This window comes from Acomys minous (genome assembly GCF_964271855.1).
Source record: "Acomys minous genome assembly, chromosome: 11".
Lineage (NCBI taxonomy): Eukaryota > Metazoa > Chordata > Mammalia > Rodentia > Muridae > Acomys > Acomys minous.
The window spans coordinates 58,591,001-58,616,792 of record NC_140492.1 but is presented as its reverse complement, the minus strand read 5'-3'; the positions used below and the strand labels follow the sequence as shown (position 1 = coordinate 58,616,792).

At 45.9% G+C, this 25,792-nt stretch overlaps 3 protein-coding genes across 13 annotated transcripts in view; 2 read left to right on the top strand and 1 right to left on the bottom strand.

The window, feature by feature from the left end:
* The window catches only part of DRC9 (dynein regulatory complex subunit 9), a 32,813-nt gene extending 31,440 nt beyond the window's left edge, over window positions 1-1,373 (bottom strand). Inside the window, exons 1-2 of one of the 9 annotated variants that reach the window (XM_084802157.1) lie at window positions 1,260-1,373; window positions 681-1,059 (exon numbers count right to left, since the gene is read on the bottom strand). The gene's annotated coding sequence lies outside the window, so the exon portion shown is untranslated. Of the gene's footprint in view, window positions 1-680; window positions 1,149-1,195; window positions 1,215-1,259 lie in introns of those variants that run through there. The other 8 variants (XM_084802159.1, XM_084802162.1, XM_084802163.1 and 5 more) reach the window with 8 other exon arrangements.
* A 12-nt stretch (window positions 1,374-1,385) lies between these two features.
* Window positions 1,386-4,868, top strand: RPL35A (ribosomal protein L35a). 3 transcript variants are annotated; one of them, XM_084802193.1, is made up of 5 exons: window positions 1,386-1,448; window positions 2,050-2,093; window positions 2,290-2,442; window positions 3,442-3,586; window positions 4,802-4,868. In XM_084802193.1, exons 2-5 carry the CDS (start codon window positions 2,083-2,085, stop codon window positions 4,823-4,825), a joined length of 333 nt encoding a protein of 110 aa, XP_084658319.1. In that variant the 5' UTR covers window positions 1,386-1,448; window positions 2,050-2,082; the 3' UTR covers window positions 4,826-4,868. The 3 variants fall into 3 exon arrangements, with proteins under 3 accessions (XP_084658319.1, XP_084658320.1, XP_084658321.1); XM_084802194.1 differs by having other exon boundaries at window positions 1,426-1,494; XM_084802195.1 differs by lacking the exon at window positions 1,386-1,448 and adding an exon at window positions 1,582-1,925.
* A 1,866-nt stretch (window positions 4,869-6,734) lies between these two features.
* LMLN (leishmanolysin like peptidase) overlaps window positions 6,735-25,792 on the top strand; it is a 53,259-nt gene continuing 34,201 nt past the window's right edge. The window contains exons 1-7 of the mRNA XM_084802148.1: window positions 6,735-7,038; window positions 12,739-12,836; window positions 13,854-13,884; window positions 15,582-15,664; window positions 16,386-16,503; window positions 20,669-20,847; window positions 25,192-25,297. Of these exons, the coding sequence (XP_084658274.1) occupies window positions 6,748-7,038; window positions 12,739-12,836; window positions 13,854-13,884; window positions 15,582-15,664; window positions 16,386-16,503; window positions 20,669-20,847; window positions 25,192-25,297 (906 nt within the window). The 5' untranslated portion in view covers window positions 6,735-6,747. The remainder of the gene's footprint in view (window positions 7,039-12,738; window positions 12,837-13,853; window positions 13,885-15,581; window positions 15,665-16,385; window positions 16,504-20,668; window positions 20,848-25,191; window positions 25,298-25,792) is intronic.

Sequence of the window (25,792 nt, the reverse complement as noted above, 5' to 3'; positions counted from 1 at the left end):
GAGTGCCTGGTGTATATGCTGAAAATCGACCCCAAGACCTCCTCAAAAGCAGTATGTAGGTTTTGTTTTTTGTTTTTTTCCCAGACAGAGTATCTCTGTGTAGCCTTGGCTAGGCTCGATTTGTAGACCAGACTGGCCTCGAACTCATAGTGATCCGCCTGCCTCTGCCTCCCAAGTGCTGGGATTAAAGGCGTGCGCCACCATGCCCGGCTGGAAGTATGTGCTTAACCATCTCTCCAGCCTAGTCCCTGTCTTAAAACAAAACAAACAAACAAACACTGCATGTAAAATTCAGCTCCAGGAAATCGGAGGCTATCTTCTGACCACAAAGCACACACATACATGTGGGATATCAAGAAGTTGTCGCCTTCTAACATGCCACATGTTTTATCTGCTTCTTGTCTCGGTTTTCTTGGGGCCTCCGTGGGCAGGAATTACAGGCAAAAGAGTCTGCCTTGTTCCCCAGTGTAGGGAGCAAGAGGGCATAAGTTTTAGTTTGTTCACTGCATGGCCCTCCAAGCCTACACCATTTGGTCATTCAATAAATTAGTGAATAAATGAACAGATCCATCAGTCCTAGCTAATTAATGCAAAAATAGTTAGGAAATGTACATCTGAGTCTATTAAACTCATCCTCCCCCGCAAAGTCAAGCAAAGGAACGAATATATCTATCTCTCACTTCCCCGCTCCCTGTTTTGACGCGTAGCTCAGGCGGACTGGCACGCCCTATGGCTGGAGCAGAGGGTGGCCTTTGAACTTGTATTCTGCTTGCACATTCAGAATACTGGGATCACAGGCGAGCGCCACGCGGTGTTTGTTGCTGTTAGAATGGAGGCCTTGCTACATGTAATTCAGCCTGGCCTCAAATCTGTGACGTGATCCTCCTACCTCAGCCTCCCGAATGGGTACTGAGAATAACAGGAAAAGGGCCACCACGCCCTGTTTGCCTCTAGAAAGAGAAAGGTGTAGAGAGGGAAAAAGAACAAACAAGGAGAAGGTAGCGGTCCTCTGCCTTCGTGCTCTAGGTTTTTCTTTCCCCTCTGGTTGGATCCCAGTCTCTGTTGTAGGAAGACGAGAAAGCACTCAACTTTTTCTTCACCTTCTAGCCAAGTTGGAGGAAGGACCCAAACTAAGGCGTAGCTATGGCAACGGACAGGCCCACGCCCCCCCCCCCCCCCCGGTTAGGGCCTCTGCCTCTTTCTTAGTCGACTACAATTTTGCCTGTGTTTGTCCCGAAACAATACGTGATGCCGCTCACAAAGACGAAAGGACAGGAGAAGAAGGTAAAATACTCGAAGCGTGGCTTGGCTGAGCGGGGCCTCTCCCTGACTTTTGCTTTCCGGCGGAGTGCAAGCGGCCTAAGCGCGGAAGGGGGCGGGGCGTGCATCCCACAAGGCCGCGCGGCGGGCCCTTCCTTCCTCTTTCCGCCATCTTGGCGCCTGTGGAGGTGAGCGGAGTCTTTTGCTTCCGATCTTCGGGGTCCGATTTCTGGGGTGGGTTGATCTAGGTCGCTCACCGAGGCAGCCCTACATCTCGGAGAGCCCGGCCGCCAGCGATTTCTGGGCATTCCAGGAAGAGGGAGGGCGGGATGGAGGAGATGGGACACTGATGGTGTTGAGCCCCGGCTGGGGAGGAGGGAAAGCTCGCGCTAGTCAAAAGTTGCTCCTCGGGCTCTGGAGGAGGGAATGGATGGGTGCGTTTGGTCCGCCTTGCTGGCCCGGGAAGCGGACCTTGCGTGTGTCGCCTGTGCACACTGCGGAGTCCCGTGCAGTGACAGAGGTGTGCGTGTGCCTCTGGCTTCCTTAGGCGCTAAGGTCCTGCCACCGCGGCTCTTGCCCGCGTGTCCTAGCCCTGAGTTGTCATCCATTCACAGAAGTCTGAGTGTTTTTTGCCAGGCTCTGCTTCTGTATGTGGCACGGCTTAGGTAAGCGTGCCCCCTGCCTGAAGTGCTACTGAAAGCCATCCAACACGTTTACGAAATGGAGGTGACAGGTAGGAAACGTAACGTGCTGCATGGTTTTCAGTTGAGTTGTTTGTTTGTTTTTCAGGCCTGCTGGGAACAGGACTTCTAAAACGCGACTATGTCTGGAAGGTAAGCAATTCCAATATTGTTACTTCCATTTTTCTGTCTTTCTTTTTCCTTTACGTTAAATAGATGTGTAACCAAGCTTAAGATAGTGCGGGAGAGGAGCTACGTATTTGCTGGAGTAGGAGTTACAGGTCTTGGTGGTTTGCTAAGGGAAACGGTTGTAATAGTTTGTTCATAATGTCTGTCTTACGTGTCTCAGGCTGTGGTGCAAAGCCACTTTTGCTGGCTACAAACGAGGTCTCCGGAACCAAAGAGAGCACACAGCTCTTCTTAAAATTGAAGGCGTTTATGCCCGGGATGAAACTGAATTCTACTTAGGCAAGAGATGTGCTTACGTGTATAAAGCAAAAAAGTAAGTGTGGGTTTTGATGCCTTTTAACTTTTCGTTTTCTCATTTTCCTGCTGAACTGTAGAGGTGTTAGTGAAAAATCAATGCTGTTCTTCTTAGAGGCCACGAACTTAATAGGAAATTAGAGAAGGGTCCTTTTGTCGGTGGCACTGGATATAGGTGCTGTCACCTCTTACAAATATTACAGTTGTAGAAAGGCCTTGGGTCCGTTAAAAAGAAAGATTACAGCTGTTGATATATCTTGGTTTACTTATTCCTTAAAATGGTAATCCCTAGAACAGGTTTAGTTAAGCAACTTTTTTGTTTTTGTTTTATGAGTTTTTAGAGACAGGGTTTCTCTATGTAGCCTTGGCTGTCCGGGACTCACTTTGTAGACCAAGCTGGCCTTGAACTCGGGGATCCACCTGCCTCTGCCTCCCAAGTGCTGGGACTAAAGGCGAGCACCACCACCACACAGCGTTGTTGTTTTTTCAAGACAAGGTTTCCCTGTGTAACCATGGCTATCCTGGACTCCATTTGTGGACCAGGCTGGTCTTGAACTCAGAAGTGTGCCTGCCTCTGCTGGGATCATAGGCATGCACCACTGAGTCCAGCTTAAAATGGTTACTATTTTGCTCTCTTGTCGCTCTTTTCTTTTCCTACTGAGAATGGAACAGAGGCTTTATGTACATTGTTAGGCTATGAGTATGTTTTGTTTTCATTTGGCCTGTTGTTGGAGACTTGGCTGTTCTAGAACTCACTATGTAGACCAAGCTGGCCTCACAGAGATCCTCCTGCAGAAATGACAACAGTGCCACCACACCTGGAAGTTCTTGTGTCATAATATTATAAAAAATACTTTATATATATATGAACTCTTGAATGAATATTTTATATTTTTCAGTTCCTCAAGGGATTCTGTGTGGAAACTAGCGGTGGAAGCCATTGGGTCCTAGAAAGTAACTGAATTTGGGTCAGATTAGGTTGGTGTTTGAAGCTCACTCTTGTATTCTTTAAAACCAGCAACACAGTGACTCCTGGAGGCAAACCAAACAAAACCAGAGTGATCTGGGGAAAAGTAACTCGGGCCCATGGGAACAGTGGCATGGTTCGTGCCAAATTCCGAAGCAACCTTCCTGCGAAGGCCATTGGACACAGAATCCGTGTGGTAGGTACAAACAGCAAAATAGATTTAAGAGATGAACTTACTGAGATTTGTGAGTGTAAAACGTTCTGCTATGAATTGGTGACTTGCTTAAGAGAACAGTTAATAGAAAATCTGATTCTTGGCAGAATAAAGCAAGGTGAAGGTGTGTGCACAAATGAATTACATCTGTGTTTCAGATCTTGTTAAAGCTGGCTAGGAGGAGAAATATCTTGGACAGAGTTTTTGTTGTTTGTGTCTTTGGGACAAGGTCTCACTGTGTAACCCTGGGTGGCCTGGAACTTGTTATGTAGGCAAGGCTGGTCCTTTTTACTTTATTTTGAGGCAGGTTCCCAGTGAGCTATCCAGGCTGTGGCCTTGAACTAAGTCCTGCCTCAGCCTTCCAACTAGGTGGGTTTCAGGCCAGTGCTCCCAGCTTGTCTCGTGTCACACATGTCGGTGCTGTCAGGCTTGTGTGTGGGAAGCATGCTCATGCTAGATCTCAGGACTTAGGCCCAGGTCTTGGGCTTAAGACGATGAGACCCCTGTCACTGTTCTTTAGGTGGTAATTTTGGACTCAGTGCCATCATACCTGACTCTACTACCTGGATTTTAGGGCTGTGAATTTACATTTATGTATAATTGTGTAGGCAGTGTATACAGATCAAAGGACAATTTGCTCTTCCACTATGACAGTTGCAAGAAACCAAAGTGTACCTACCCGCTGAGCCTTTTTACTGTCCCTGGAGTATTGGTTTTTAATGTTGTTTTGGGGGCAGGGTTGATAGCTTAGCTTGGTGGCCTGATTACAGTTAGCATTCATTACGCCTTGAGCTTAAGTAACAGGAAAAAAATGCTGGTTCTTGGAGCTGGGGAGATTGCTCAGTTGGTAAGATGCTTGTGCACAAGAGTGAGGTTTAAGTTCTTTGCCTGGCAGCCACATAAATTTTTGCACAGCAGTGTCTAGTCCTAGCCCTGGGGAAACAGGAGGATCCCTGGTGTTTAATGGGACAGTGAGCTCTGGTTTCATTTAGTGAGAGACCTTTCATACCTCAGTGAAAAGCATCTGGGTTGAGGAAAATGTACGTGCCACACATAGATGAACATGTATGTTTACAAAATGAGTTTTAGTGCCTAAGCATGTTACCTAAGGCCAAATGCAACATTTGGGGGTGAGTAACGGGGTGATGGAATATTTATCATTCACCTAATGTTTTTAATGCTTCTCTTTTTCTCCAGATGCTGTACCCATCTCGGATTTAAACTAATGAAAAGTAAATAATAAAAGTGGATTTGTGCTCTTGTATTTTTTTCATAACGGCCCTAAATTTTTTATGTACTTTAATGCCGGAGCATAGAGTGGTGGGTGAATGAGTTTTAGCAGAGTGATTTCCGTTCTACCCCTGGAATGCTGTGGAGCACCTGAATTGCATGCCCTGGGTTTGGGTGCTGTGAGTATATGAGCTGAGGTGCCATGTGGCAGATAGTACATACTTGTTCAGTACAAATCCAAGAAGCTCAGTGCAGGGAGTTGGGAAATTTTTGAATGGTGCTTCTCTTGGTGTTTGTTGCCTTTCAGATAAACTAGGCCTGCTGATTTGGGATCGAGTGAGTGGAGGTAATGTGTTCTGAAAGGGTCAGACTGCCACATGTGTATTCTACCTTGGTGGGGTGGCAGGTGCCCTGGAAAATGGCAAGTGGGGAGGCAAGACAGGTCACCATGAGTTTGAGGACTGCTTGATATGCAAAGCCACTCCAGGGCAGTCAAGGCTAACACAGAAATTTAGTCTCTAAAAAAATTTTAATGGCTTTCTTTTTTTTTTTTTTTTTTTTAACAAGTAGTTTCAGAGTTGATAACATATTTACAAGAGAGTATGCAGGGCACTAAAATACTTATAGTTTTGAGGATGTCCTGGGACTATGAGGGCATCTTATAGATTGCCAGCAAGTCTTTTAATAACCAGTCTTTGGACTGTAAATGTCTACTACAGGGCAATTAACTGAGAAGCGTTTGGGTCCTCTTCCCACTAAAATGATGGTGCTAGGACTATACTGGAGGTTAACTCGACTGACTAGTTAAAGCTGAAACTGACATTCTGCACGTTTAGAAATATGTACTTGGTGGACTAGTAGGGAGTGCTGTCTCCAAAGTGAGGGAGCATAACAACTTGGAGCTGGGCATGGTGGTACACACCTTGTATCTCAGCACTCAGGAGGTAGTGGCAGGTAGTGTACAAAAACCAAAAGAAAAACAACTTGGAGGTTGTGGGTCAGCTGAGTTCTCCATCAGATCACAAATGTAGGTTAGCTCCAGATCCCTAGTGGACCTCGATTGGAAAAATCTAGGTTTCAAGGGTAGGAGGTTCCAGTCTTGGGCTTACTCCAATGTAAGCTCCCCTAAAAGCCCAGCTCAGTTAAAATGTCGTCAACCTCAGGAATAGAGAAATGAAGCATGTATAGTGTTACATGAAAAGTACACAGTGGAAAAGCTAGGTGTCTCAGGACAAAAGCCTTATGAAGGCATGAAAGGAGCCTTTAAAGTTTTGGTGAATAGAAAGTCACAGGAGGTGTGAGGTACTGTTTTGACCCCCCACCCCCACCCACTCGAGTGGATTCCAGAAACACTAAAACTTAGTTTTCTAAAAACTTTAGTTTTAAAAGCAATTGATTATGAGGGTTTCAAAGATTTTCCACTGTTTGGTGATTGACTAGGTAAGTAGGCTTACAAGGTTGAGGCAGCATCACTATGGGCAGTAACTGGATTGTATAGTGTGAGGGGTTGGGAAGAAATGTGCAATTAAGTAGAGGAAGATTGCGCCTCCTTTGACGGATAAGGAATGATTTGTGCTTGGCATGTCAAGTGAGCTTTGTGCTAAGACTTTAAACATGTAGCTAGAATCTATCCAACCATAATCCTGGTTGTTGTATAGGTAGCTTTGGTGCTGGAACGGGCTGAAAGGATCTGGCTCACGGGACTACTCTGAGCTGTTGGTACCACGCTAGTGAATGAAGTAGGACAAGCTGCTTCTCAAGACGCCTCCCCCACGCCCGTCCGCTCAGCGCTAATCCCCGCCAGACCCGGGTTCCCACAGCTCAGTTCACGTGGGCTGCCTGGCGACGTTCATTGGCTAGCTCGGCGCCTCGCGCGGTCGCCGCTGCCCTCGTCCTCCGCCGGACCCGGCGTGATGCCGGCCAATGGCGAGGCGGCTGACGGCCCGCCACCTGTCCGCGGCCAGGGCGGGCGGCGGTGGGCAGGCGTCGCGCTCCATGGTAACGACGCCGGCCGGAAGATGGCGGCCGCTGGGGCAGGAGGAGCGGGCTGCCCCGGACCTGGGCCGCGAGGCCGCTGGGGCGGCTGCCTGTGGATGCGAGGCGTCCTGCTCGTGCTTGGCGGGCTCCCAGCCGGCGCCGCGGCCGCTCCCGTCTCCCTGGGCACTTCGCCTCCATGTCGGCATCACGTCCCTTCTGACACCGAGGTAGGGCGAAGCGGGGCGCGAGCGCGCGGGGCCAGCGAGTGACTGGAGTACCACGGAGGGTGGGGCGTCCCGGGCGGCCCACTGCAGGTGCTCTGCAGGAGAAACCAGCGCCCGACCCGCTGTCAGCCCCTGCTCCCCGCCGAGCGGCTTGTCTCCTCCCATTCCCTTTAGCCAGTAGCCCCACAAACTTGGGCGAGCATGAATAACAGACTCACTTGTTAAAACAGATTGCTGCCGCACTCCCCCACTTTCTGACTCAGGAGGTCTGGCACGGATCCCCACAATCCAGATTCCTAGATACTGATGCTGCTTACCCAAGTACCACACCGGGAACCGCTTATCTGGAGACTTCGGAAGCAGTTGATGGGAGAACCAGAGCTTTTGGGGGGCTACTCAGAGGTCTCTGGAGACAAAGTCCAGCATTTATTTTCTAGTTATTTATCACTTTGCTGCCTTTATCCCATCCCCCTAGCCCTGCAAAGTCTGTTCCTCGTTCTCTCCCAGTGTAAATTCTTCGGCTCACAGTTCAACTCTCAACCTCTGATCTGCTTACCAAAACCACCCCGGTAGAATGCTTTTTCCATTTTCCCTGAACGCCTTATCTGCCCTGTATTCTGGCACTTAACCAGGTTCTACTACTTAGCTTTCACTTCTGCCTTGCAGTGTAAATTAGGCGGAAGATGCCTTGAGATAACATTTGTGTTATACTGAGTCCTCCACTCAGAGGCGGTCCTACACTTAACTACTGTTCAGTGAGTCATTAGGGACCGTAACAAGAAAGCTTTACTAGCCCGGCAGTGGTGGTGCACGCCTTTAGCCCCGGCACTTGAATCTCTGACTTTGAGACCAGACTGGTCTACCTAAGGAGTTCTAGGACAGCCAGGGCTACACAGAGAAACAACAAACAATAACAACAAAAAACGTTGCCTAGAAAGTCATTTCAGCCCAGAAAACTCAGCCTATTCATTTTGTGGTAATTTCCAAGAATGGTTTAGGTATGTTGTTTAATTACATGAGCCAAAATGTTAGGTGGTTGTGTTATCACTTTTTGCTTTGTGGGATTTTGTTTGTTTTGTTTTGAGACAGGATTTGGTATAGCCCAGGCTAGCCATGAATTGGAGGATGCTAAGCCTGCTCCTATCTCTCAAACACCCATGTACGTAACTACATGCAGGGCTTTAGCTTTTATCACGACACTGTCTTTTAGCTGGATTATTTTATTTGTTTTATTGAAACAGAATCTTTTTCTGTAACACAGGCTAGCCTGAACTTGCTATGAAGCCCAAGCTGGCTTCTAAGATGCACTGGATAACATCTCTAAATGTTCTCTGATATTTTTATTGTCTCCAAACGTCTTTCTTTTTTTTATTTCTTTTTTTATTTTTTAAAGATTTATTTATTATGCTTACAGTATTCTGTCTGCACACCAGAAGAGGGAAGCAGATCTCACTATAGATGGTTGTGAGCCTCCGTGTGATTACAGGGAATTGAACTCAAGACCTTTGGAAGAGCAGTCGGTGCTCTTAACCTCTGAGCCATCTCTCCAGCCCTCAGACTGTAGTCCAGGCTGGTCTTGAACTTGCTGTGTAGCTCAGGCTGGCCTTGAATTAGAGATCCTCCTGCCTCAGTTTCCACAGCGCTGAGGTTATAGCTGTGCAGCGACAGCACTCCTGGCTCTGCTCTTCTCTTGCTGTCTGCAGTGAGCTTTTCATTGTGGCAGGTGTTCTTTTAAGCCATATTCTCTTCTGTTTGGTTCTTTCTGTTGCTATCTGCTGGGCTCTTATAATATGCTCATTCCCCTTTAAGCCCATGAGCACATGAGAGCCGCATTAAAGTAGACACTTCAGTTCAAGTCCGAAGACTTCTTCTCTGCTCAGTGCTGTTCCCTTAGCACAGGTGACATCTTCCGCTGGCTCCCATGACTGTTGGGGCCTCAGTAGGTAATGGACACTGTGGGCTTCCCCTCGCTGTCTTTCTCCCGTAACTTTGTGCCGCTGTGAGGTGTGAACACTTCTACTCTTCACACCTGCGCAGCTCTGCGTTCTGCCACCGGCACAAAAGCAGAATGGGAAGTGTCCTTGGGGGGAAGAACCCTTAGAAATCAGAGGTACAGTTCCTGTATGTCCAGAGCACAGTCTCACAGGCTGTGCCTTTTTCTCTTCTCGTGCCTTCAAATAGTATTGTTTTCTGCGTCGGGATCTTATGTAGCCCAGGCAGCCTGGAACTCTCCCTGTATCCTCTGCCAGCCTCCACCTCCCCAGTGCTGGCGTTAAAGGACTGAACCACCACATTTGGCTTCGAGTAGGACTCATTTAAAATGCTTCCTCCAAATTTGCTACTATAGTATCTACATGAAGCTACCATTCCACTTCTAGAAGCCAGCAGTTCATGTGTCCACTTTTGTATGTTAGTGCTAAGCTTTGTGTTCTGGGATCTGCAGTCTGTATGTGGCCTATTGTATATATATGTTAGAGAAACTCTCTCTCTCTCTCTCTCTCTCTCTCTCTCTCTCTCTCTCTCTCGTGTGTGTGTGTGTGTGTGTGTGTGTCTAAGATTTTTTAAAATCATGTATACAGTGTTCTGCCTACATGTGTGCCTGCAGGCCAGAAGAGAGCACTGATCTCATTATAGATGGTTGTGAGCTACCATGTAGTTGGTGGGATTTGAACTCAGGACCTCTGGAAGAACAGCTGATGCTCTTAGCCTCTGAGCCATCTCTCCAGCCCATCCCTGTGTCTCCTAACTTTTCGCTAATAGCACCATTCCCATGACACATCCTCTCCTTATTCTCTTCCTCTAAGTCTGCCTCACGAGCCTTCTATCTGTGACCTTGCTTCAGCTTATTAGCAATTGCTGCACTTAACTGTCCTTCAGGACCTCTAGGCAATGTAGATTCCGTCCTGGCATCCAAGCGCCTGCCACAGGGCCTTACATTTGAAGCTATCCAGAATATGCTTAAGTTAATGAATGCAGCGTGGGGATGCAGTTCAGTGCTAGAGTGCAAGACCCAACGCTGGCTAGTCTCCAGTACTGTAAAATAACAGCAACATCACAGCAAAACAGAAGCAACAGAACACTGTCACCTAGACTGGGTGAGGAGGAAGACTGAAGGCAGGCTAGCCTGTCAGGCCAGGGGAATAGTGAGGACAGTACACACTGGAGAAATCTCTGCTCCTTATGCCTTGTCAGATTAATGGGGTACAGTATAGCTATTTTCCTATAAAATAAGTAATCCAATTTTGTTAATATTCAGAAGTATTAAGCGTAAGAAAATATAATAGACAGAATTACTCACTGTTAGAGTTATAAGAATGAGTTACTGCATAGCCTACTATGAATTTCACTAAAACAGTTTTGGGTTTGTTTGTTTGTTTGTTTGTTTGTTTTTTGTTTTGTTTTGTTTCTTCTGTGCTTCATGAGTTATGTAAGTTGGTCATCCTGAGCCGGGTATTGGTGGCAGCATATGCCCTTAGTATCAGCTTTTGAGGCAGGTGGATCACTGTGAGTTTGAGACCAGACTGGCCTATATAGTGAGTTCCAAATCAGCCAGGGCCACCACATAGGGAAACTCTGCCTTGTGTGTAGGGGAGTTAGTCATCCTAACAATACCTTTCTAATTCTTTTTTCTTTTTTCTTCTTCTTCTTCTTCTTTTTTTTTTTTTTGGTTTTTCAAGGCTGGCCTCGAACTTACAGAGATCTGCCTGCCTCTGCCTCCTGAGTGCTAGGTTAAAAGGCGTGTGCCACCACCACCCGGCCTAATTCTTATTTTTCAAAAGAAAAAAAAATTCATATAAATGAGCTTGAAAAAAATAAATGAAACACTCTCTTGTAAGAAGTGTTTGCTTGTTTTAAAAGAAACTTAAGTTCTATTAGGGCTGGGGTCATAGGTCATTTAGTAAAGTGCTTGCCTTACAAGCATGAGGACCTGAGTTTGCTGTCCTAGAACCCAGGTTAAAAAAATAAATAAAGCCTGTGGAGGTAGTGATGGTGCACACCTTTAGTTCCAGCACTCGGGAGGCAGAGGCAGGAGGATCTCTGTGAGTTCAAGGCCAGCCTGGTCTACAAAGTAAGTCCAGGACAACCAGGGCTATTACACCAAGCAACCCTGTCTTGAAAACAAAACAACAACAAAAAACAAAAACAACAACCAAAATTTAAAAACCAACCAACCAAAGATGAAAAAAAACCTAAATCAATCAAAACAGAGGGTGAAGGTATCACTTAAAAACCTAGCCTTGGGCTGGAGAGATGGCTCAGTGATTTAAGAGCACTGCCTGCTCTTCTAAAGGTCCTGAGTTCAATTCCCAGCAACCACATGGTGGCTCACAACCATCTATAATGAGATCTGGTGCCCTCTTCTGCAGATAAAGCATTCATATGCAAAAAATAAAATAAATAAATCTTTTTTTTAAAAAATCCTAGCCTTATGGAAGCAGAGACAGGAGGATTACTGGGGCTCCCTAGCCAAGCAGCCTATCCTCCTTGACAACTTCCTAGCCCATGAGAGACCCAGTTTTAAAAAACAAGATGGATGGTGTTTGCCTATCTACACTCTCTCTCTCTCTCTCTCTCTCTCTCTCTCTCTCTCTCTCTCGCTCTCGCTCTCTCTCGCTCTCTCTTACACTTTTAGTCTCATATCATTTTCTTTTCGTTTTTTTAAGACTAGGTCTTAGCCGGGTGTGGTGGTGCACGCCTTTAATCCCAGCACTCAGGAGGCAGAGGCAGGCGGATTGCTCTAAGTTTAAAGCCAGCCTGGTCTACAAAGTGAGTCTAGGACAGCCAAGGCTACACAGGGAAACCCTGTCTCCCTGTCTTGAAAAACTAAAACAAAAAAACAAAAAACAAAACAAAACCAGACTGGGACTCCTTCTGCAGCCCAGGCTTGCGTTAAACTCACTCGGCAGCCAGGCTGGCCTAGAAGTGATAGAGGCCCTCAGCGCTGAGATTAGCAGTGTGAGCCACCGTGCTCAGCCTCCCTCATCAGTTTCTAAAGACTTGGTGTCTGCAAAACTAGAATTTTTGGGCCAGGTGGTGATGGTGCACACCTTTAATCCCAGGACTCGGGAGGCAGATGCAGGTGGATCACCATGAGTTCAAGGCCAGCCTGGTCTAGAGTTCAGGACAGCCAAGGCTACGCAGAGAAACCCTGTTTCAGAAAGCCAAAAATTCTGGGATTAAAGGCGTGCACCACCACTGGAGGAAGTATTTTAAATGAGTGCCCAGCTGGAGGAAGTATTTTAAATGAGTACTACTTGAAGCCAGGTGTGGTGGTCCAGCCCTGTAATCCCAGCACTTGGGAGGTGGAGGCTGGTAGAGGAGACAGGGTGAGTTCCAGGCTGCCTGGGGTACATGATTCAGGGATTACAGGTGTGCACGACTGGGCCTGGCTGCAAAACTAAAATTTATATGACAAACTACAAATAATTCACAAAGCCTAAGACTCTTTGGCAATTATAATGATTTACCTCACTCAAGTGCAAAATACTTACCTCTCAGATGATCATTTCGTGGAAACATTTGGGGTTCAGATTATAAGGTTAGGGACTTTTGGGAGGGGTATTACACTTAAAATTTGGCTCATTAATTTTGCTTAGGTCTCAGTTGGGTACTTAAAGGAACACACATTATTATATTTAAATTCTACTTAAATAAAAATGTCCTGTCAGCCTTTTAAAAAGGGTTTTCAAACTATTCTTCTAGGTCATAAATAAGGTCCATCTTAAGACAAATCATGTCATAAAGAGAGATGCTGACGGGCATTTACGAATCAAGACAGTCTACGATCAGAGTATTGAAGAGTAAGTTTGCTGTTCTTTTGCCATTTGTTTGAGACGTGTTACTATGTTGCCCAAGCTAGTGTCACCTCATTATGGTGCCCAGGGAGACCTCAAACTCACCATCTTCCCGCCTCAGCCTTGTTGTCTTTTTTATTGTCAGTCGAAGTATTAAAGATATTTTCATGAGCCGGACGTGGTGGCACACGCCTGTAAACCCAGCACTCTCAGGGAGGCAGAGGCAGGTGGATCGCTGTGAGTTTGAGGCCAGCCTGGTCTACAAAGTGAGTCCAAGACATCCAAGGCTACAGAGAGAAACCCTGTCTTGAAAAAAAACAAAACAAAACAAAACAAAAAACCAAAAAAAAAAAAAAAATCGTGGTTATTTAACATCATACCCATAGATGGAGCTGGACAGGGCCAGAGCAGCTCTCATAGAGAGCCGAGTTGAGATTGCAATTAAAATCCATTTCCCATGGATAATTTAAAGAGAACAAAGGTGGCCTTACTTGACACAGCAGACCTGGAAGACACTTGTCAGTAAGTATCAAGGTTAAAATAAGAGGAGTTGCAAATATAAACCATAATAAGGAAGTTTGCAGCATTGTTAAAGAGATAGATTATCTGACTTATATGTCGTCTGAGGGCGGTCCAGACCACAGGTAGACCACGCGTCTGGGTACTTTATGAAGCGCACATACAGCAGTCCACGCCTTTGTCCAGCCCAGACATTCTCAATGAATGAGATAGTTTTTTGGCCGTGCAGTTCCTTGCTTGGGCCCAGAGTAATGCCTCACACACCCTAGGGGTACTGAGACTTTGAAAGACAAGCTCTGCGCTTTTATTTAGAACTTCTTAGGGCCCTTGACAGATACCGTCCCGGCAGATGGGGCGGTGCTCTGACCCAGGGTGGCTGCACTTTTGCTGTGTGGTAGTAGAGACTGACTCCAGGCCTTGTGCCCACTACACACATGCCCTCCCACCAAGCTGTGTCACCAGGCTTTAGAGTGGCAGTTCTTATGTTTTTCTCCTCATTTTCAGGTTGCTGCCTGAGAAAAGATACCTTGTAAAGGTATGTAATAATAAATACTCATCAATGGCTACGTCACACAGGTACATCTTATTATGTGCTAATTCCATGAAAAAGGAAAACGTATACATGGCTGGTTTGTGAATGAATGAATAAAAGATTTCAGTAGTAAATATATTTCTCACTTTAATAAAGGTAGTTTTCTAATATGTTTAGCGAAACTTTGTTGGTGTTTGACATTAAATTATCATTTTATAATTTGGTATTAAATCAGTATTCTCATCCCTTTTTCTCAGTCTGTCAAGTCTTGGGGGGAACAGTACATTCTGAGGATAGCATACAAAGGCCAATTTTTGTTTTTTGTTGTTGGTTTTTTAAGGGTAATTTTCATAATCCACTGAGAACAGCATTCTCTGGATGGGAATGATCTTTCTCCTAAGGATTGGCTGACGTGACAGTATGACACGGCAGAGGCATTACTGATGTCATTGTGGCTCTGTGTGTGTGTGTGTGTGTGTGTGTGTGTGTGTGTGTGTGTGTGTGATGTGAGTGCAGGTGTACATGTGCAGGCTAGCTTTCAGAAGTGCTTCTCCCATTCCGTCACGGCTTCACCAGATTGAACAAGGGTCATCAGCGGTCACACTTGATTGGGACATGCCTCTACCCACTGAGCCGTCTCACCAGCCCCAGAATTGTGTTTTATGTAGAGCTCATCCAATCAAGGGAGCGTGCGTGCGTGCGTGCAAGCATGTGTGTGTGTGCGTGCACATACAGGCACAGGTGGAGGTCAGGAGAAAACCTACAGAGTTTGGGCTCCCTTCCACTGAGGATTCCCGGGATGGAGCGAGGGTCCTCAGGATCATAGAGCAGATTCCGAGCCATCTTGCCAGCCCTCATCAGATTTTTTAACTGGAGTCTCACACGTGCATGTCAAGCCATCTCTCTGCGGCCCACAGACCTTAATGAGCTTCTACATAAGATTTCCTTAGCACAAGCCACCTCAATGCTGGGATCTAAATGACCCTCAAATTTGAAATGATCGCTAACCAGTGGAAAGTACACCTTCATTAGTGTTCTCGGCCATCGGTCGTCAAGAGTAAGGCTTCCTGACGGGATTGGTGTCGCACGCCTTTAATCCCAGCACTCGGGAAGCAGAGGCAGGTGGATCGCTCTGAGTTCAAGGCCAGCCTGGTCTACAAAGCGAGTCTAGGATAGCCAAGGCTACACAGAGAAACCCTGTCTCAAAAAAAAAAAAAAAGAAAAAGAAAAAGAAAGAGAGAGAGAGTAAGGCTTTCTAAGGTGTGAGCTGGAGCTGGGGCATTTTCTGCCTAACGCTCTGTTCCCAAACTCCACCAGGAAACAAGTTATCACTTCCCCCTGGACTTGCTCTCTCTTTGCCGCCTCATGACTTCGGACAGGTGTCTCTATTCCAGAATCCTAGGAGTTTGCTTCCTTTTCCTTATGGTCACTAATATTCCATGCTTATTTTCTTTCTTTTTTTTTTTTTTTTTTTTTTTTTTTTTTGGTTTTTTGAGACAGGGTTTCTCTGTGTAGCCTTGGCTGTCCTGGACTCGCTTTGTAGACCAGGCTGGCCTCGAATTCACAGCGATCTGCCCGCCTCTGCCTCCCGAGTGCTGGGATTAAAGGCGTGCGCCACCACGCCCAGCTTCATGCTTATTTTCTTAAACACACTGTATTCCGCGACTCTAATTTTAACCGGACTTTTCTGTTTTATTTAGAACAAACTTTTCCCACAAGCTATTTCTTATTTAGAGAAAACATTTCAGGTTCGAAGGCCTGCCGGCAGGATCTTACTTAGCAGGTATGTGACGTCAGACATTGATCGCTTCCTCCGTTCATTTAGCCCTGTGGACTCCCCGTTTACCAACATGGCAACGCATGAAATTTATAGTAGAATTTTGTTACTTGTGCTTTTAGAAACTAAGCTATAAGATATTTAAAAGGGTTGAGAAGGCGCCTGCTGAGTGGTCCTGCCTTTCCGTTATAAACTGTCCTTGTCTCCGCCTCTCTCCTCCCTCCTCCCTCTTCCCTCCTCCCTCCTCCCTACTCCCTCTTCCCTCCTCCCTCCTCCCTACTCCCTCCATGTGGTTGTGCTGTTCGCTTTGTGAGGTACTTGGTAGCCAAAGTCAAGAGGACTCCCCATAGAACTATCTGCCTCGTTAAATAGCACTGTGACCAAGGCAGGGCTTATTTGGGGCATAGGGTCCGTGGTAGCGGAGGAAAGGTCACTGGCGACAGGCAGCAGGCAGCTGGAGCAGCAGAAGAGAGCTCACATCCGGGGCCCTGAGCTGGAAAATAAGAGAACACACTTGAAGTGGCAGAGGTTTTAGAAGCCTCAGTGCCCCCATGACATACTCCCTCCAGCAAGGCATCCCCAAACAGCCACTAACCAGAGACCAAGTACTCAGATGCCCTAGACTTAGTGGGAACATCTATTTTGAGCCAGTACAGTGGCTCCCAGTGCGTGGCTGCATTTTAACTCTTTCTTTCTTTGTAACTTTCGATGCCTGAATGAACTAAAGACAATGTGCGACAAACCAGTACCTACGGAAAGAAAACGATCCGCACAGATACTGCACTGGGGAGTGTGCAGTGCACACCAAGTGTGGCCCGGTTATAGTGCCTGAGGAGCATCTCCAGGTACGTCTCCTGCAGAGTGTACACAAGACGTCCGAAAGCTCTCTCAGCAAGAGAGATGAAAGTACGGAGGCACATTAGCTTGTTTGTGGTACTCTGGAGCAAACCTGGGCCTCCTGCATGCTAGGCAGCTAGGCAGGTGCTCTGCGGCTGAGCTACATTCTCTGCCACAGCAACTCCATTGCCTACCAACAGCTGATCATGGCTAGGGTGCTGGCTTTAGTCGCCAAGAGTTTTGCAGGCCTGTTTGATAATTTCTTTGATCTATCCACAGTATAGTTGAGGACTTTATTCTTTCTCACCCAAAATATTTCTGGTAGCATTCTTTTGGTTTTGTTTTGTTTGGGTTTTTGTTTGTTTGTTTAAGTTCTTTGTTTTTTCGAGACAAGGTTTCTTTGTGTAGCCTTGGCTGTCTCCGACTCCCTTTGTAGACCAGACTTGCCTTGAACTCACAGCGATCCACCTGCCTGTGCCTCCTGAGTGCTGGGAATAAAGGCATGCGCCACCACTCCCAGCTTCTGATAGCATTTTAAAAGGACAGTTTAATGTCTTCTAAAATATGAACTGTCAGCTTCAACCCAAGTTCAAACTTTAGTCCATAAAAATACTAGCACCTGAGCTGGCCCGGTGACATAGACCTCCAGTTAAACTGAAACAACAGGATCACGTGAGCCTCTGAGTTCAAGGCCAGCTGGGCACAGTTGCAGGATTCCATTTCAAAAAAAGACACGCTAGTAGTTGTATGGTATGTGTCCAGGGGTGTGCTTTATGAAACTATAAATAGACCTGTTTAGGTGGTTAAATTACGATGTAGCCATGCAATGGAATGTTACGCAATGGTTTTACAAAGGAAGTCAGTCTCTGTACCGACTGGAAGAGATATTTAAGCTCTTAACTGAAGGAAGAAAGGCTGGAAGTCAGTAGGCCTAGTTGGCCCATGGATCTAAAGGGTACAGACATCCTCTGCAAAAACAAAGCAGAAGCCCTATGCAGTGAGCCAGGGTGGTGATAGTGTCTATAGTCCCAGCACCTGGAAGGCAGCAGAGGTAGGAGGCTCTCAGCTTTGGTTTCAGCATGGGCTACATAGCAAGACTTATTTCAAAAAGAAATCAGACAGAGGAGCATCAGATACAGCCAAAATTAACAATCTAGCTGGGTGCTGAGGCACACACCTTTAATCCTAGCACTCAGGAGGCAGGGCAGGGGGCCAGCCTGGTCTACAAAACGAGTCCAGGATAGCCAAGGCTACACAGAATAACCTTGTCTCAAAACAAAACGAAACAAAAAACCTAACCAGTCTAGGTACAGTTCAAATGCTAATGGCTTTTTCTTTCATTTTTTTTTTAATTTATGTATATGGTTGATTTGCCTGCATGAATATCTGCACCATGTGTGTGCAGTGACGGGGGAGGCCAGAAGAGGGCATCATATCCCTTGTAACTGGAGTTACAGATAATGATTAGCTGCTATGTGGGTGCCGGGAATCTAATTAGGGTCCTCTGGAAGAGTAGCCAGTGTTCTTAACCTTCGAGCCTTCTTTCCAGCTCTGGTTTATTTTCCTTTTGTAAACTTTTTTAAAAATTTATTTATGTGTATGCTTATGAGCATAGGTGCCCATGGAGGCTGGAGACATCAGATCCCCTGGGACTGGAGTTTCACGCAGACGTGAGCAGTGTGAAGTGGGTGCTAAGAACCGAACGTGGTTCCTTTGCGGGAGCAGTACGTGATGTTTTTAACTACTGAGTCATCTCGTCAGCTCCTAATGGTTTCATTAAGAGTTGCATGGGGTGGGGGACAGGGAGGGGGAGGGTTGCACAGATGGCTCTGTGGTTAAGAACATTTGCTGCTGGAAGAATATTTTCTGTAGAAGACCAGAGTTTGGGTGCAAGCTCACCTGTTAGATGGCTCACCACCACCTGTGTTCCAGCTCCCGGGGTTGCGATGACCTCCTTCGGATTCCACACTCACAGAGACAGGTACACACAAAACAATGAACAAACAAATAAATGTAAAAAAATTAAATATAAACACATGTGTTAAGGAATCAAGAATAGGACTGGAGAGATGGCTCAGCGGTTAAGAGCACTGGCTGTTCTTCCAAAGGTACTGAGTTCAATTCCCAGCAACCACATGGTGACTCACAACCATCTATAATGAGATCTGGTGCCCTTCTCTTTTGGGTAGGCACACATGCAGGCAGAACATTGTATACATAATAAATAAATCTTAAACATTTTTTATTTTAAAAAGCAAGAATAAGTAATAATATACTTTCTATAAGTGAAATGGAAATTTGGAGGTTCCTCCCCACTTTCTTCAAACCATTGCTTAAACAAGCATACAAAAAAAATCACAATGTATTGATTTTTTTTTAATGTATTGATTTTCTAGAATTTATTATTTACATTTATTTCTATTGTGGGTGCGTGAGTGGGTGTGTAAGTGCCATGGTGCATGTATGGAGGTCAGAGGACAGCTTGTCGTTGGTTTTCTCCTTCTACCATATGTGTGCTGGTTATCAAACTTGGGCAGTCACCAGTCCCCTCATGGCTACCATTAGAATTAGATGATTTAGTAAGAGGGGCTTCCTACAAACATTACAAAGCACAGTGAGCTATGTGAGAGAGCTAGAGACAGGTCATCCTAGACTGCAAGCATGGGTGACATCAGGAGGGGACCAACTTGTATTTATTTTTATTTTATTTTGTGTGTGTGTGTGTGTTGTATTTGTATGAATGCAGGCACATGCATGCCAAGGCACTTATGTGAAGGTCAAAGGAGTTGGTTTTCCTTCCACTCTGAGTCCTGGGGATCAAATTCTCAAATTGTCAGGTTGTATAGCAAGTGGGTTTTTTGAGGGGTTTTTTTTTTTTTTTTTAACACACTGGGCCCTCTTGCTGGCCCATGAATTCGCTTTGCTGTTTGTTTATTGAGAGGGTCTCTACGTAGCCCTGGCTGTCCTGAAAGTCACTATATATAGACCAGGCTGGCCTTGAATTTGCACATATCTACCTGTCTCTGCCTCTAAGTGCTCTTTTCTATTTGCTTTTTATAAATGCTTTATTATACTTAGTTATTTATTCTGGGTGTTTGTGTGTGCCTGCTGCAGCATGTACGTGGAGGTCAGAGGACATCCTTTGAGAGTCAGTTCCCTCCTTTCATCATGGAGGGCCCAAGGTTCGAATTGGGATCCAGCACTGCCTCTACCTGCCCAGCCATCTTACCAGCCCACATTTTCTTTATAATGGGAAATACCTTCCATTAGGCTGCACGTTTTTATTAATTCAATTTGAGATAATCATATTGAAAGGAAGTTGCAAAAATTATGTATGTGAAATAATTCAGTGGTAAAGTGCTGCCTACCAACCGGTCCATTCCCAGCACAGCAAGATGTGGGTGTGGGTGTGTGTAGGAAAAGTAACTTTGGGGAGAAAAGGGGTTCTTTCAGCTTACAGTCCCAGATTATAGGCCACCATTAAGGGAAGCCAAGACAGGCACCTAAAACACAGACTTGATTGGTGTTCCACACCCCAGTACCTCAGACCGAAAAACTTAGTTCATAGGCAAGGAACTTCAGCTGCAGCTGTGGAGGAAATAGCTTGCTGGCTGCCTGGAAGGCTGCCTGTGCTGGCTTTCTCTCCAGTCAGGACCACCCACAGTGGGCGGGGTCTTCACATCAGTTAACAAGACACTCTCCCACAGACATGCCTGTAGGCCAGCCTGATCTGGGCAGTTCCTAGTTCGAGGCTCCCTTCTCACACAGTAGGCTGTGGCAAGTTGACATTTAGAACAAACTAGCACACCTAGTTTCACGGTCCAAAACCCATCTACTTCTCTTTTCCCTATCTTAGTTTGCTGACCTTTATAATAGCAGTAGCAGTCATTTGCTTTTGTTGAGTTTGTAAATTGATGATCATTTGTATCAAGTAAAAATTTCAGTGAAATAAACTCAAAAGAGGGAAGAACAGAACAGAAAAGGAGGTGGGATCTGCGGCCTTGACTTGTTTTGTTTATGAGCTAGAAATCTCGCCTCCAAAGTGCCTGCACTGTGGTTTGCAGTTCATGCCTGCTCAGTCCCTGATTTGGGTGAGGGTATATGGTGTAAATCTCTTAATACCGTCACTCAGCTAACCCAGTCTCTGATCTGCTTTTTCACCTGTGTGTGCAGCAATGCAGGGTGTGCCGAGAGGGCAAGTGGCCCTGTGGAGCAGTGGGTGTGCTTGACCAGGAGGGCGTCCAGGATGCAGACTTTGTTCTGTACGTCGGTGCTCTGGCCACTGAGAGATGCAGCCACGAAAACATCATCTCCTATGCAGCCTATTGTCAGCAGGAGGCAAAAATGGACAGGTGAGCTTCTCTCTGAGGCTGGTCCCCAGAGTGCTATAAGTGAAAGGAATTTTACATCTGCTCAATCCTAAAGAAATAAGTTGTTACATGAAAGAAAGTGAAAATTTCCCCTTGACTGTTTTCCTCTTTTCTTAGGGGAAAAAAAAGTTGTTTTTTTTTTGTTTTTTTGTTTTTTTTTTGTGGGTATGTGTGTGTGTGTGTCACATGTAGGAACCCAAGGAGGTCAGAAGGGGCATCAGATTCCTTGAAATTGGAGTCACAGGTGGTGGTGAGGCACCACTTGGGTGCTGGGAATTGAACTAAGGTCCTCTGGAAGAACAGCCGGTGCTCTTAACTGCTGAGCCATCTCTCTATCCTCTCTTTGCCTTCCCTCCCCCCCTTGGTTTTTGGTTGTTGGTTTTTCTGAGACTGGGTTTCTCTGTGTTACACCCCTGGCTGTCCTAAACTCTCTTTGTAGACCAGCTGGCTTCGAACTCACAGCGATTCACCTGTCTCTGCCTCCTGAGTGCTGGGATTACAGGCCTGTGGCACCACATCTGGTTCTCTCTTTGCTTCCCCCCCCCAAAAAAAAAACTATTATCAAGAGAGAATTTTTTATTAAAATGAACACAAAAGATTGCTATTTTATTGTCTTGTTAATTCCTATTTATGGAAGCAATCTGGACTGTGAATATTTTTACCTTTAACACCACATAATGTAAGACTATTCTCGTATGTTATTTATATTACCTACCAACTGAGCATTTTACTTACTGGGTAAGTCAATAAAAATTAACTACATATGCAAAAGGTTTCCTGTCACACACCAGGAAACTAGTTAAGGGAAGTAGTAACTCTCACATGACTTAGAGTGTTATAGTGTGAAGTTCAGAACTTGGCGGATTTAATTCATGTGCAAATCACGGCCATTGATTCTACATATCTGCCAAAGACTTGCTGGCTTTAGAAAGTTGTTTTTCTTTTCTTTCTTTCTTGTATTTATGTATTCATTTATTTTTGAGATGGGGTATTGCTAAGTAGCCCCAGGTTGGCCTTGCACTTATAGTGATTCTCCTGCCTCAGCTTCTGGAGTGCTGGGATTACAGAAGAATGCTTCCAGTTCCTGAAGGACCTGCGAAGTAAGGCTGTCTTGTGAAAGTAGCCAGTCACCACGATGTGTGATCCTTCCTCTCACCTCCGCTTCAGAGAACCCAACAAAAATAAGTTAAGGGGCCTGGAGAGATGACCGAGTGGTCCAGAGCATGTGCTGCTTTGCCAAAAGAGTCCAGTTCCATCCCTAGCACCCACACCAGGCCCGACTCACACTCAACTGCCTGTTTGTGACCCTCTAGTTCCAAAGGGACCCAATGGCCCCCTCTGGGCTCAGGGAGTGCTGCACTCACATGCACAAACCCATACTTAGGTACATCTACATGTAATCAGAAAACATGAGGTCTGGAGAGATGCTCAGTGGTTAAGAGCTCTTGCTCTTGCAGAGGATACAGGTTCAGTTCCAGGCACCAACATGGATGTCCTCAACCGTCCTTAACTTCAGTTCTAAGAGATCAGATAACTTCTGACCTCTGTAGGGATCAGGCACACATGTTATACACATATATTACACACAAACATACATACATGCAGGCAGGCAAAACACACATATAAAATAAAAAATAAAGAAACCTAAGGCCAGGTGTGGTGGCACACGCCTTTAACCTTAGCACTCGAGAGGCAGAGGCAGGTGGAGCTCTGTGAATTCGAAGCCAGCCTGGTCTACAAAGAGAGTTCCAGCACAGCCAGGGCTACACAGAGAAACCCTGCCTCGAAAACCACAAAGGAAAAAAGACTCAGACTCAGAAGGACAGAAAAACACTCACCCCACTTTGTCTAAGGCTGTCCTGGATGTAGCACTGAGTGTCCCATGTTCGAGGAAACTTCAGTCTTGGGCAAACTAGAGTGGCTTGAAAAGTGTATGTGGTTTTGTTGGCAACACTGGTGTCTTCTAATTGTTGCAGTTCAGACCGGAGACAAGCAGCTGGGGTATCTATTTAACATATCAAAGTGGACCCGGCCCACAGCTTCCCCCAGCATCCCTCAGTCCCTGGCTGTCACAGGGCGTGGCTGTCATTCCTACCGTCTATGCTGAACTTTCTAGCCCAAGGGCTGGGCTTGCTCTCCCCAGAAGCTCTTCACTATATAATCCAGGCATTTTGGTCCCCCCCTTCCCCCACCCTCTCTCTCCCTCTCTCCCTCCCTCCCTCCTCCCCCTGTCCTTTCTCTCTCTATGTGCACGAGGTCTTTTTTCCATCCCTACCTTCTCCGTCTCCCTCTAGACTTCCCTGGCCCTTGGGACCAGGGAACCTGCTCAAGAGTTGCCCCCCAGTAAGCCTGCATTTTTTTCCTTTAATTTGGCTTGAATTGGCTCATTTTGTTGGTGGAGAATACTTATCTCTGATGTTGCAAATTGGAAGAGACAGGAGGACTAGCAAGGACATTTTCACTATCTTCTTTCTTCAGTCCAACGCTCTCCCGCCTGAGCATTTCAGCGCTGTGTCAGCTCCTATCTCATCTTCATTATACACTTCTTTTCATAAAAGGTTTGTTTGTTTGTTTGAAGATTTGCTTATTATTATGTATATAGTGCTCTGCCTGAATGTACACCTGCAGGCCAGAAGAGGCCATCAGCTCTCATTATAGATGGTTGTGAGCCACCATGTAGTTGCTGGAAATTGAACTCAGGATCTCTGGAAGAGCAGTCAGTGCTCTTAACCTCTGAGCCGTCTCTCCAGCCCAGTTTATTTTTATTTTATTTGTATGGGTGTTTTGCCTGCATGTATGTCTGTATACCACCTATTGGCTACATGTCTGCAGAGTTACAGACAGTGTGAACCACTATGAGAATGCGGGGAATTGAACCTGGGTCCACTTGAAGAGCAGCCCATGCTTTCAACTGCTGAGCCATCTCTATAGCCCTCTTTATACAATTCTACATTATTTGAGCACATTAATTTTTAAAACTTATTTAATTTTATTTTCTGTGCATTAGTATGAAGGTGTCAGATCCCTTGGAACTGAAGTTACAGACAGTTATGAGTCACCATGTGGGTGCAGGGAATTGAACCAGGGTCCTTTGGAAGAGCAGACAGTGCTCTTAACCTCTGAGCCATCTCTCCAGCCTTCTTTTATCTGTGAAGCTTTTATTACTTCTATAAAAGCTATGTTGGCTTTATATATTAGGGTCAAGGTGACTTGCTTGATGAGTAGGGGGAGGGTATAAAAATCCAAATCCCAGGTTGACTGAATCTAGGTTAAGTAATCTCATTTCTGTGTCTCCACGCTGAGAGCACCTCCTGTTTCTGCTTCTCTGGAGAGAGAATTCAGCATAGGAGGGAGAAACACCGGAGTCCTGTGGCTGGGAGGCGCGCTCCAGCTTTGTCACTCTGCTCTGGCTGGGAGGCGCGCTCCAGCTTTGTCACTCTGCTCTGGCTGGGAGGCACGCTCCAGCTTTGTCACTCTGCTCTGGCTGGGAGGCACGCTCCAGCTTTGTTACTCTGCTCTTATTTAGTTGTGGCTCCTTCCTGTTTTGTCCACATTTGATAGGAATGAATAGTTAAAATAATAAATGGTTAGACAGGCATGGTGGCACACGCCTTTAATCCCAGCACTTGGAGAAGCAAAGGCAGGTAGATCACTGTGAGTTCGAGGACAGCATGGTCTACAAAGTGAGTGCAGGACAGCCAAGGCTACACAAAGAAACCATGTCTCGAAAAACCAACAAAACAAAACAAAACAAAAAGCAAAACAAAAGAACAAAAGGAGAGAGAATTGCCAGGTAAATCGTCAGACTGATTTGGGAAAGATTTGTTTATTTATTTTGGTTTTTGAGACAGAGTTTCTCTGTGTAGCCTTGGCTGTCCTGGACTCACTTTGTAGACCAGACTGGCCTCGAACTCACAGCGATCCACCTGCCTCTCCCTCCCGAGTGCTGGGATTAAAGGCGTGTGCCACCACGCCCAGCTCTGAAGTAAACTGTTAAAAGTGGCCATAGAGGAAACAGTTGGGATTCCTTCATGTTGTCCATTTGCCACCGCTTTGAAAGACAGATACACAGTCGTAATTACTCAGGGTGTTGAGCGCTTGAAACCCCCTAGGAGGCCCCCATACGCCTCCAAAAAGGCAGGTGTTGCTTCTTCATGCCAATACAAAGCAACATGTCTTGGTCTTGATAGTAAAAAAAGAATAAGAATTAGCTATAAAATTGTCTTTCATAGTAAACAAGTAATGTCCTTTCACAGAGAAGATAGGTTAGCAAATATTGTGACTACTATTGGAATATAGTGAAAAATGTCGTATTTGTTTCAACAGGCCGATAGCGGGGTATGCTAACCTGTGTCCAAATATGATCTCCACCCAGCCGCAGGAGTTTACTGGGATGCTGTCCACCGTGAAACACGAGATCATCCATGCTCTGGTAAATGCTGCTGACCTCTGTCCTGTCCGTCAGACCTCTGATTTATTGCATGTTCAGTAATTTTAACACATATTTTAAATGATATTTGAATTCTTAGGTTCATGTTCAGTAAAACCTGATTAATTATCTTTATGTCAATAAGAATGGTCAGGATTTTTAATGGTCAGGATTGGGGGGCGGGGGTAGGTTAAACAATTCCCATTGGGTAAGTAGGACCTTTGAAAAGGTCATTAAACTTTTGAAGAAAAGCGTCTTAGAGCCAGATGTGATGGCTCAGGCCTGTAATTCTAGCATTTGAGATGCAGAGGCAGGAGGATTGCTGTAAGTTCCAGGCCATAGTTACAAGCATGTGTTGCCGTACCCATCAGGTGCAGTGGTGGGTATTAAATTCAGGGCTTCGTACACGCCAGACAACCATTCTGGCAACTGTGGTACATGCCTAGCTGACTGCCCCTCATGCGCGCGCGCACACACACACACACACACACAGATAGA

What these genes read in the sequence shown, in the direction of transcription:
- RPL35A (XM_084802193.1), top strand. An exon ending in TACGTGTATAAAGCAAAAAA is followed by an intron (nt 2,443 to 3,441) that starts GTAAGTGTGGGT and finishes CTTTAAAACCAG; the next exon opens with CAACACAGTGACTCCTGGAG. An exon ending in TTGGACACAGAATCCGTGTG is followed by an intron (nt 3,587 to 4,801) that starts GTAGGTACAAAC and finishes CTTTTTCTCCAG; the next exon opens with ATGCTGTACCCATCTCGGAT.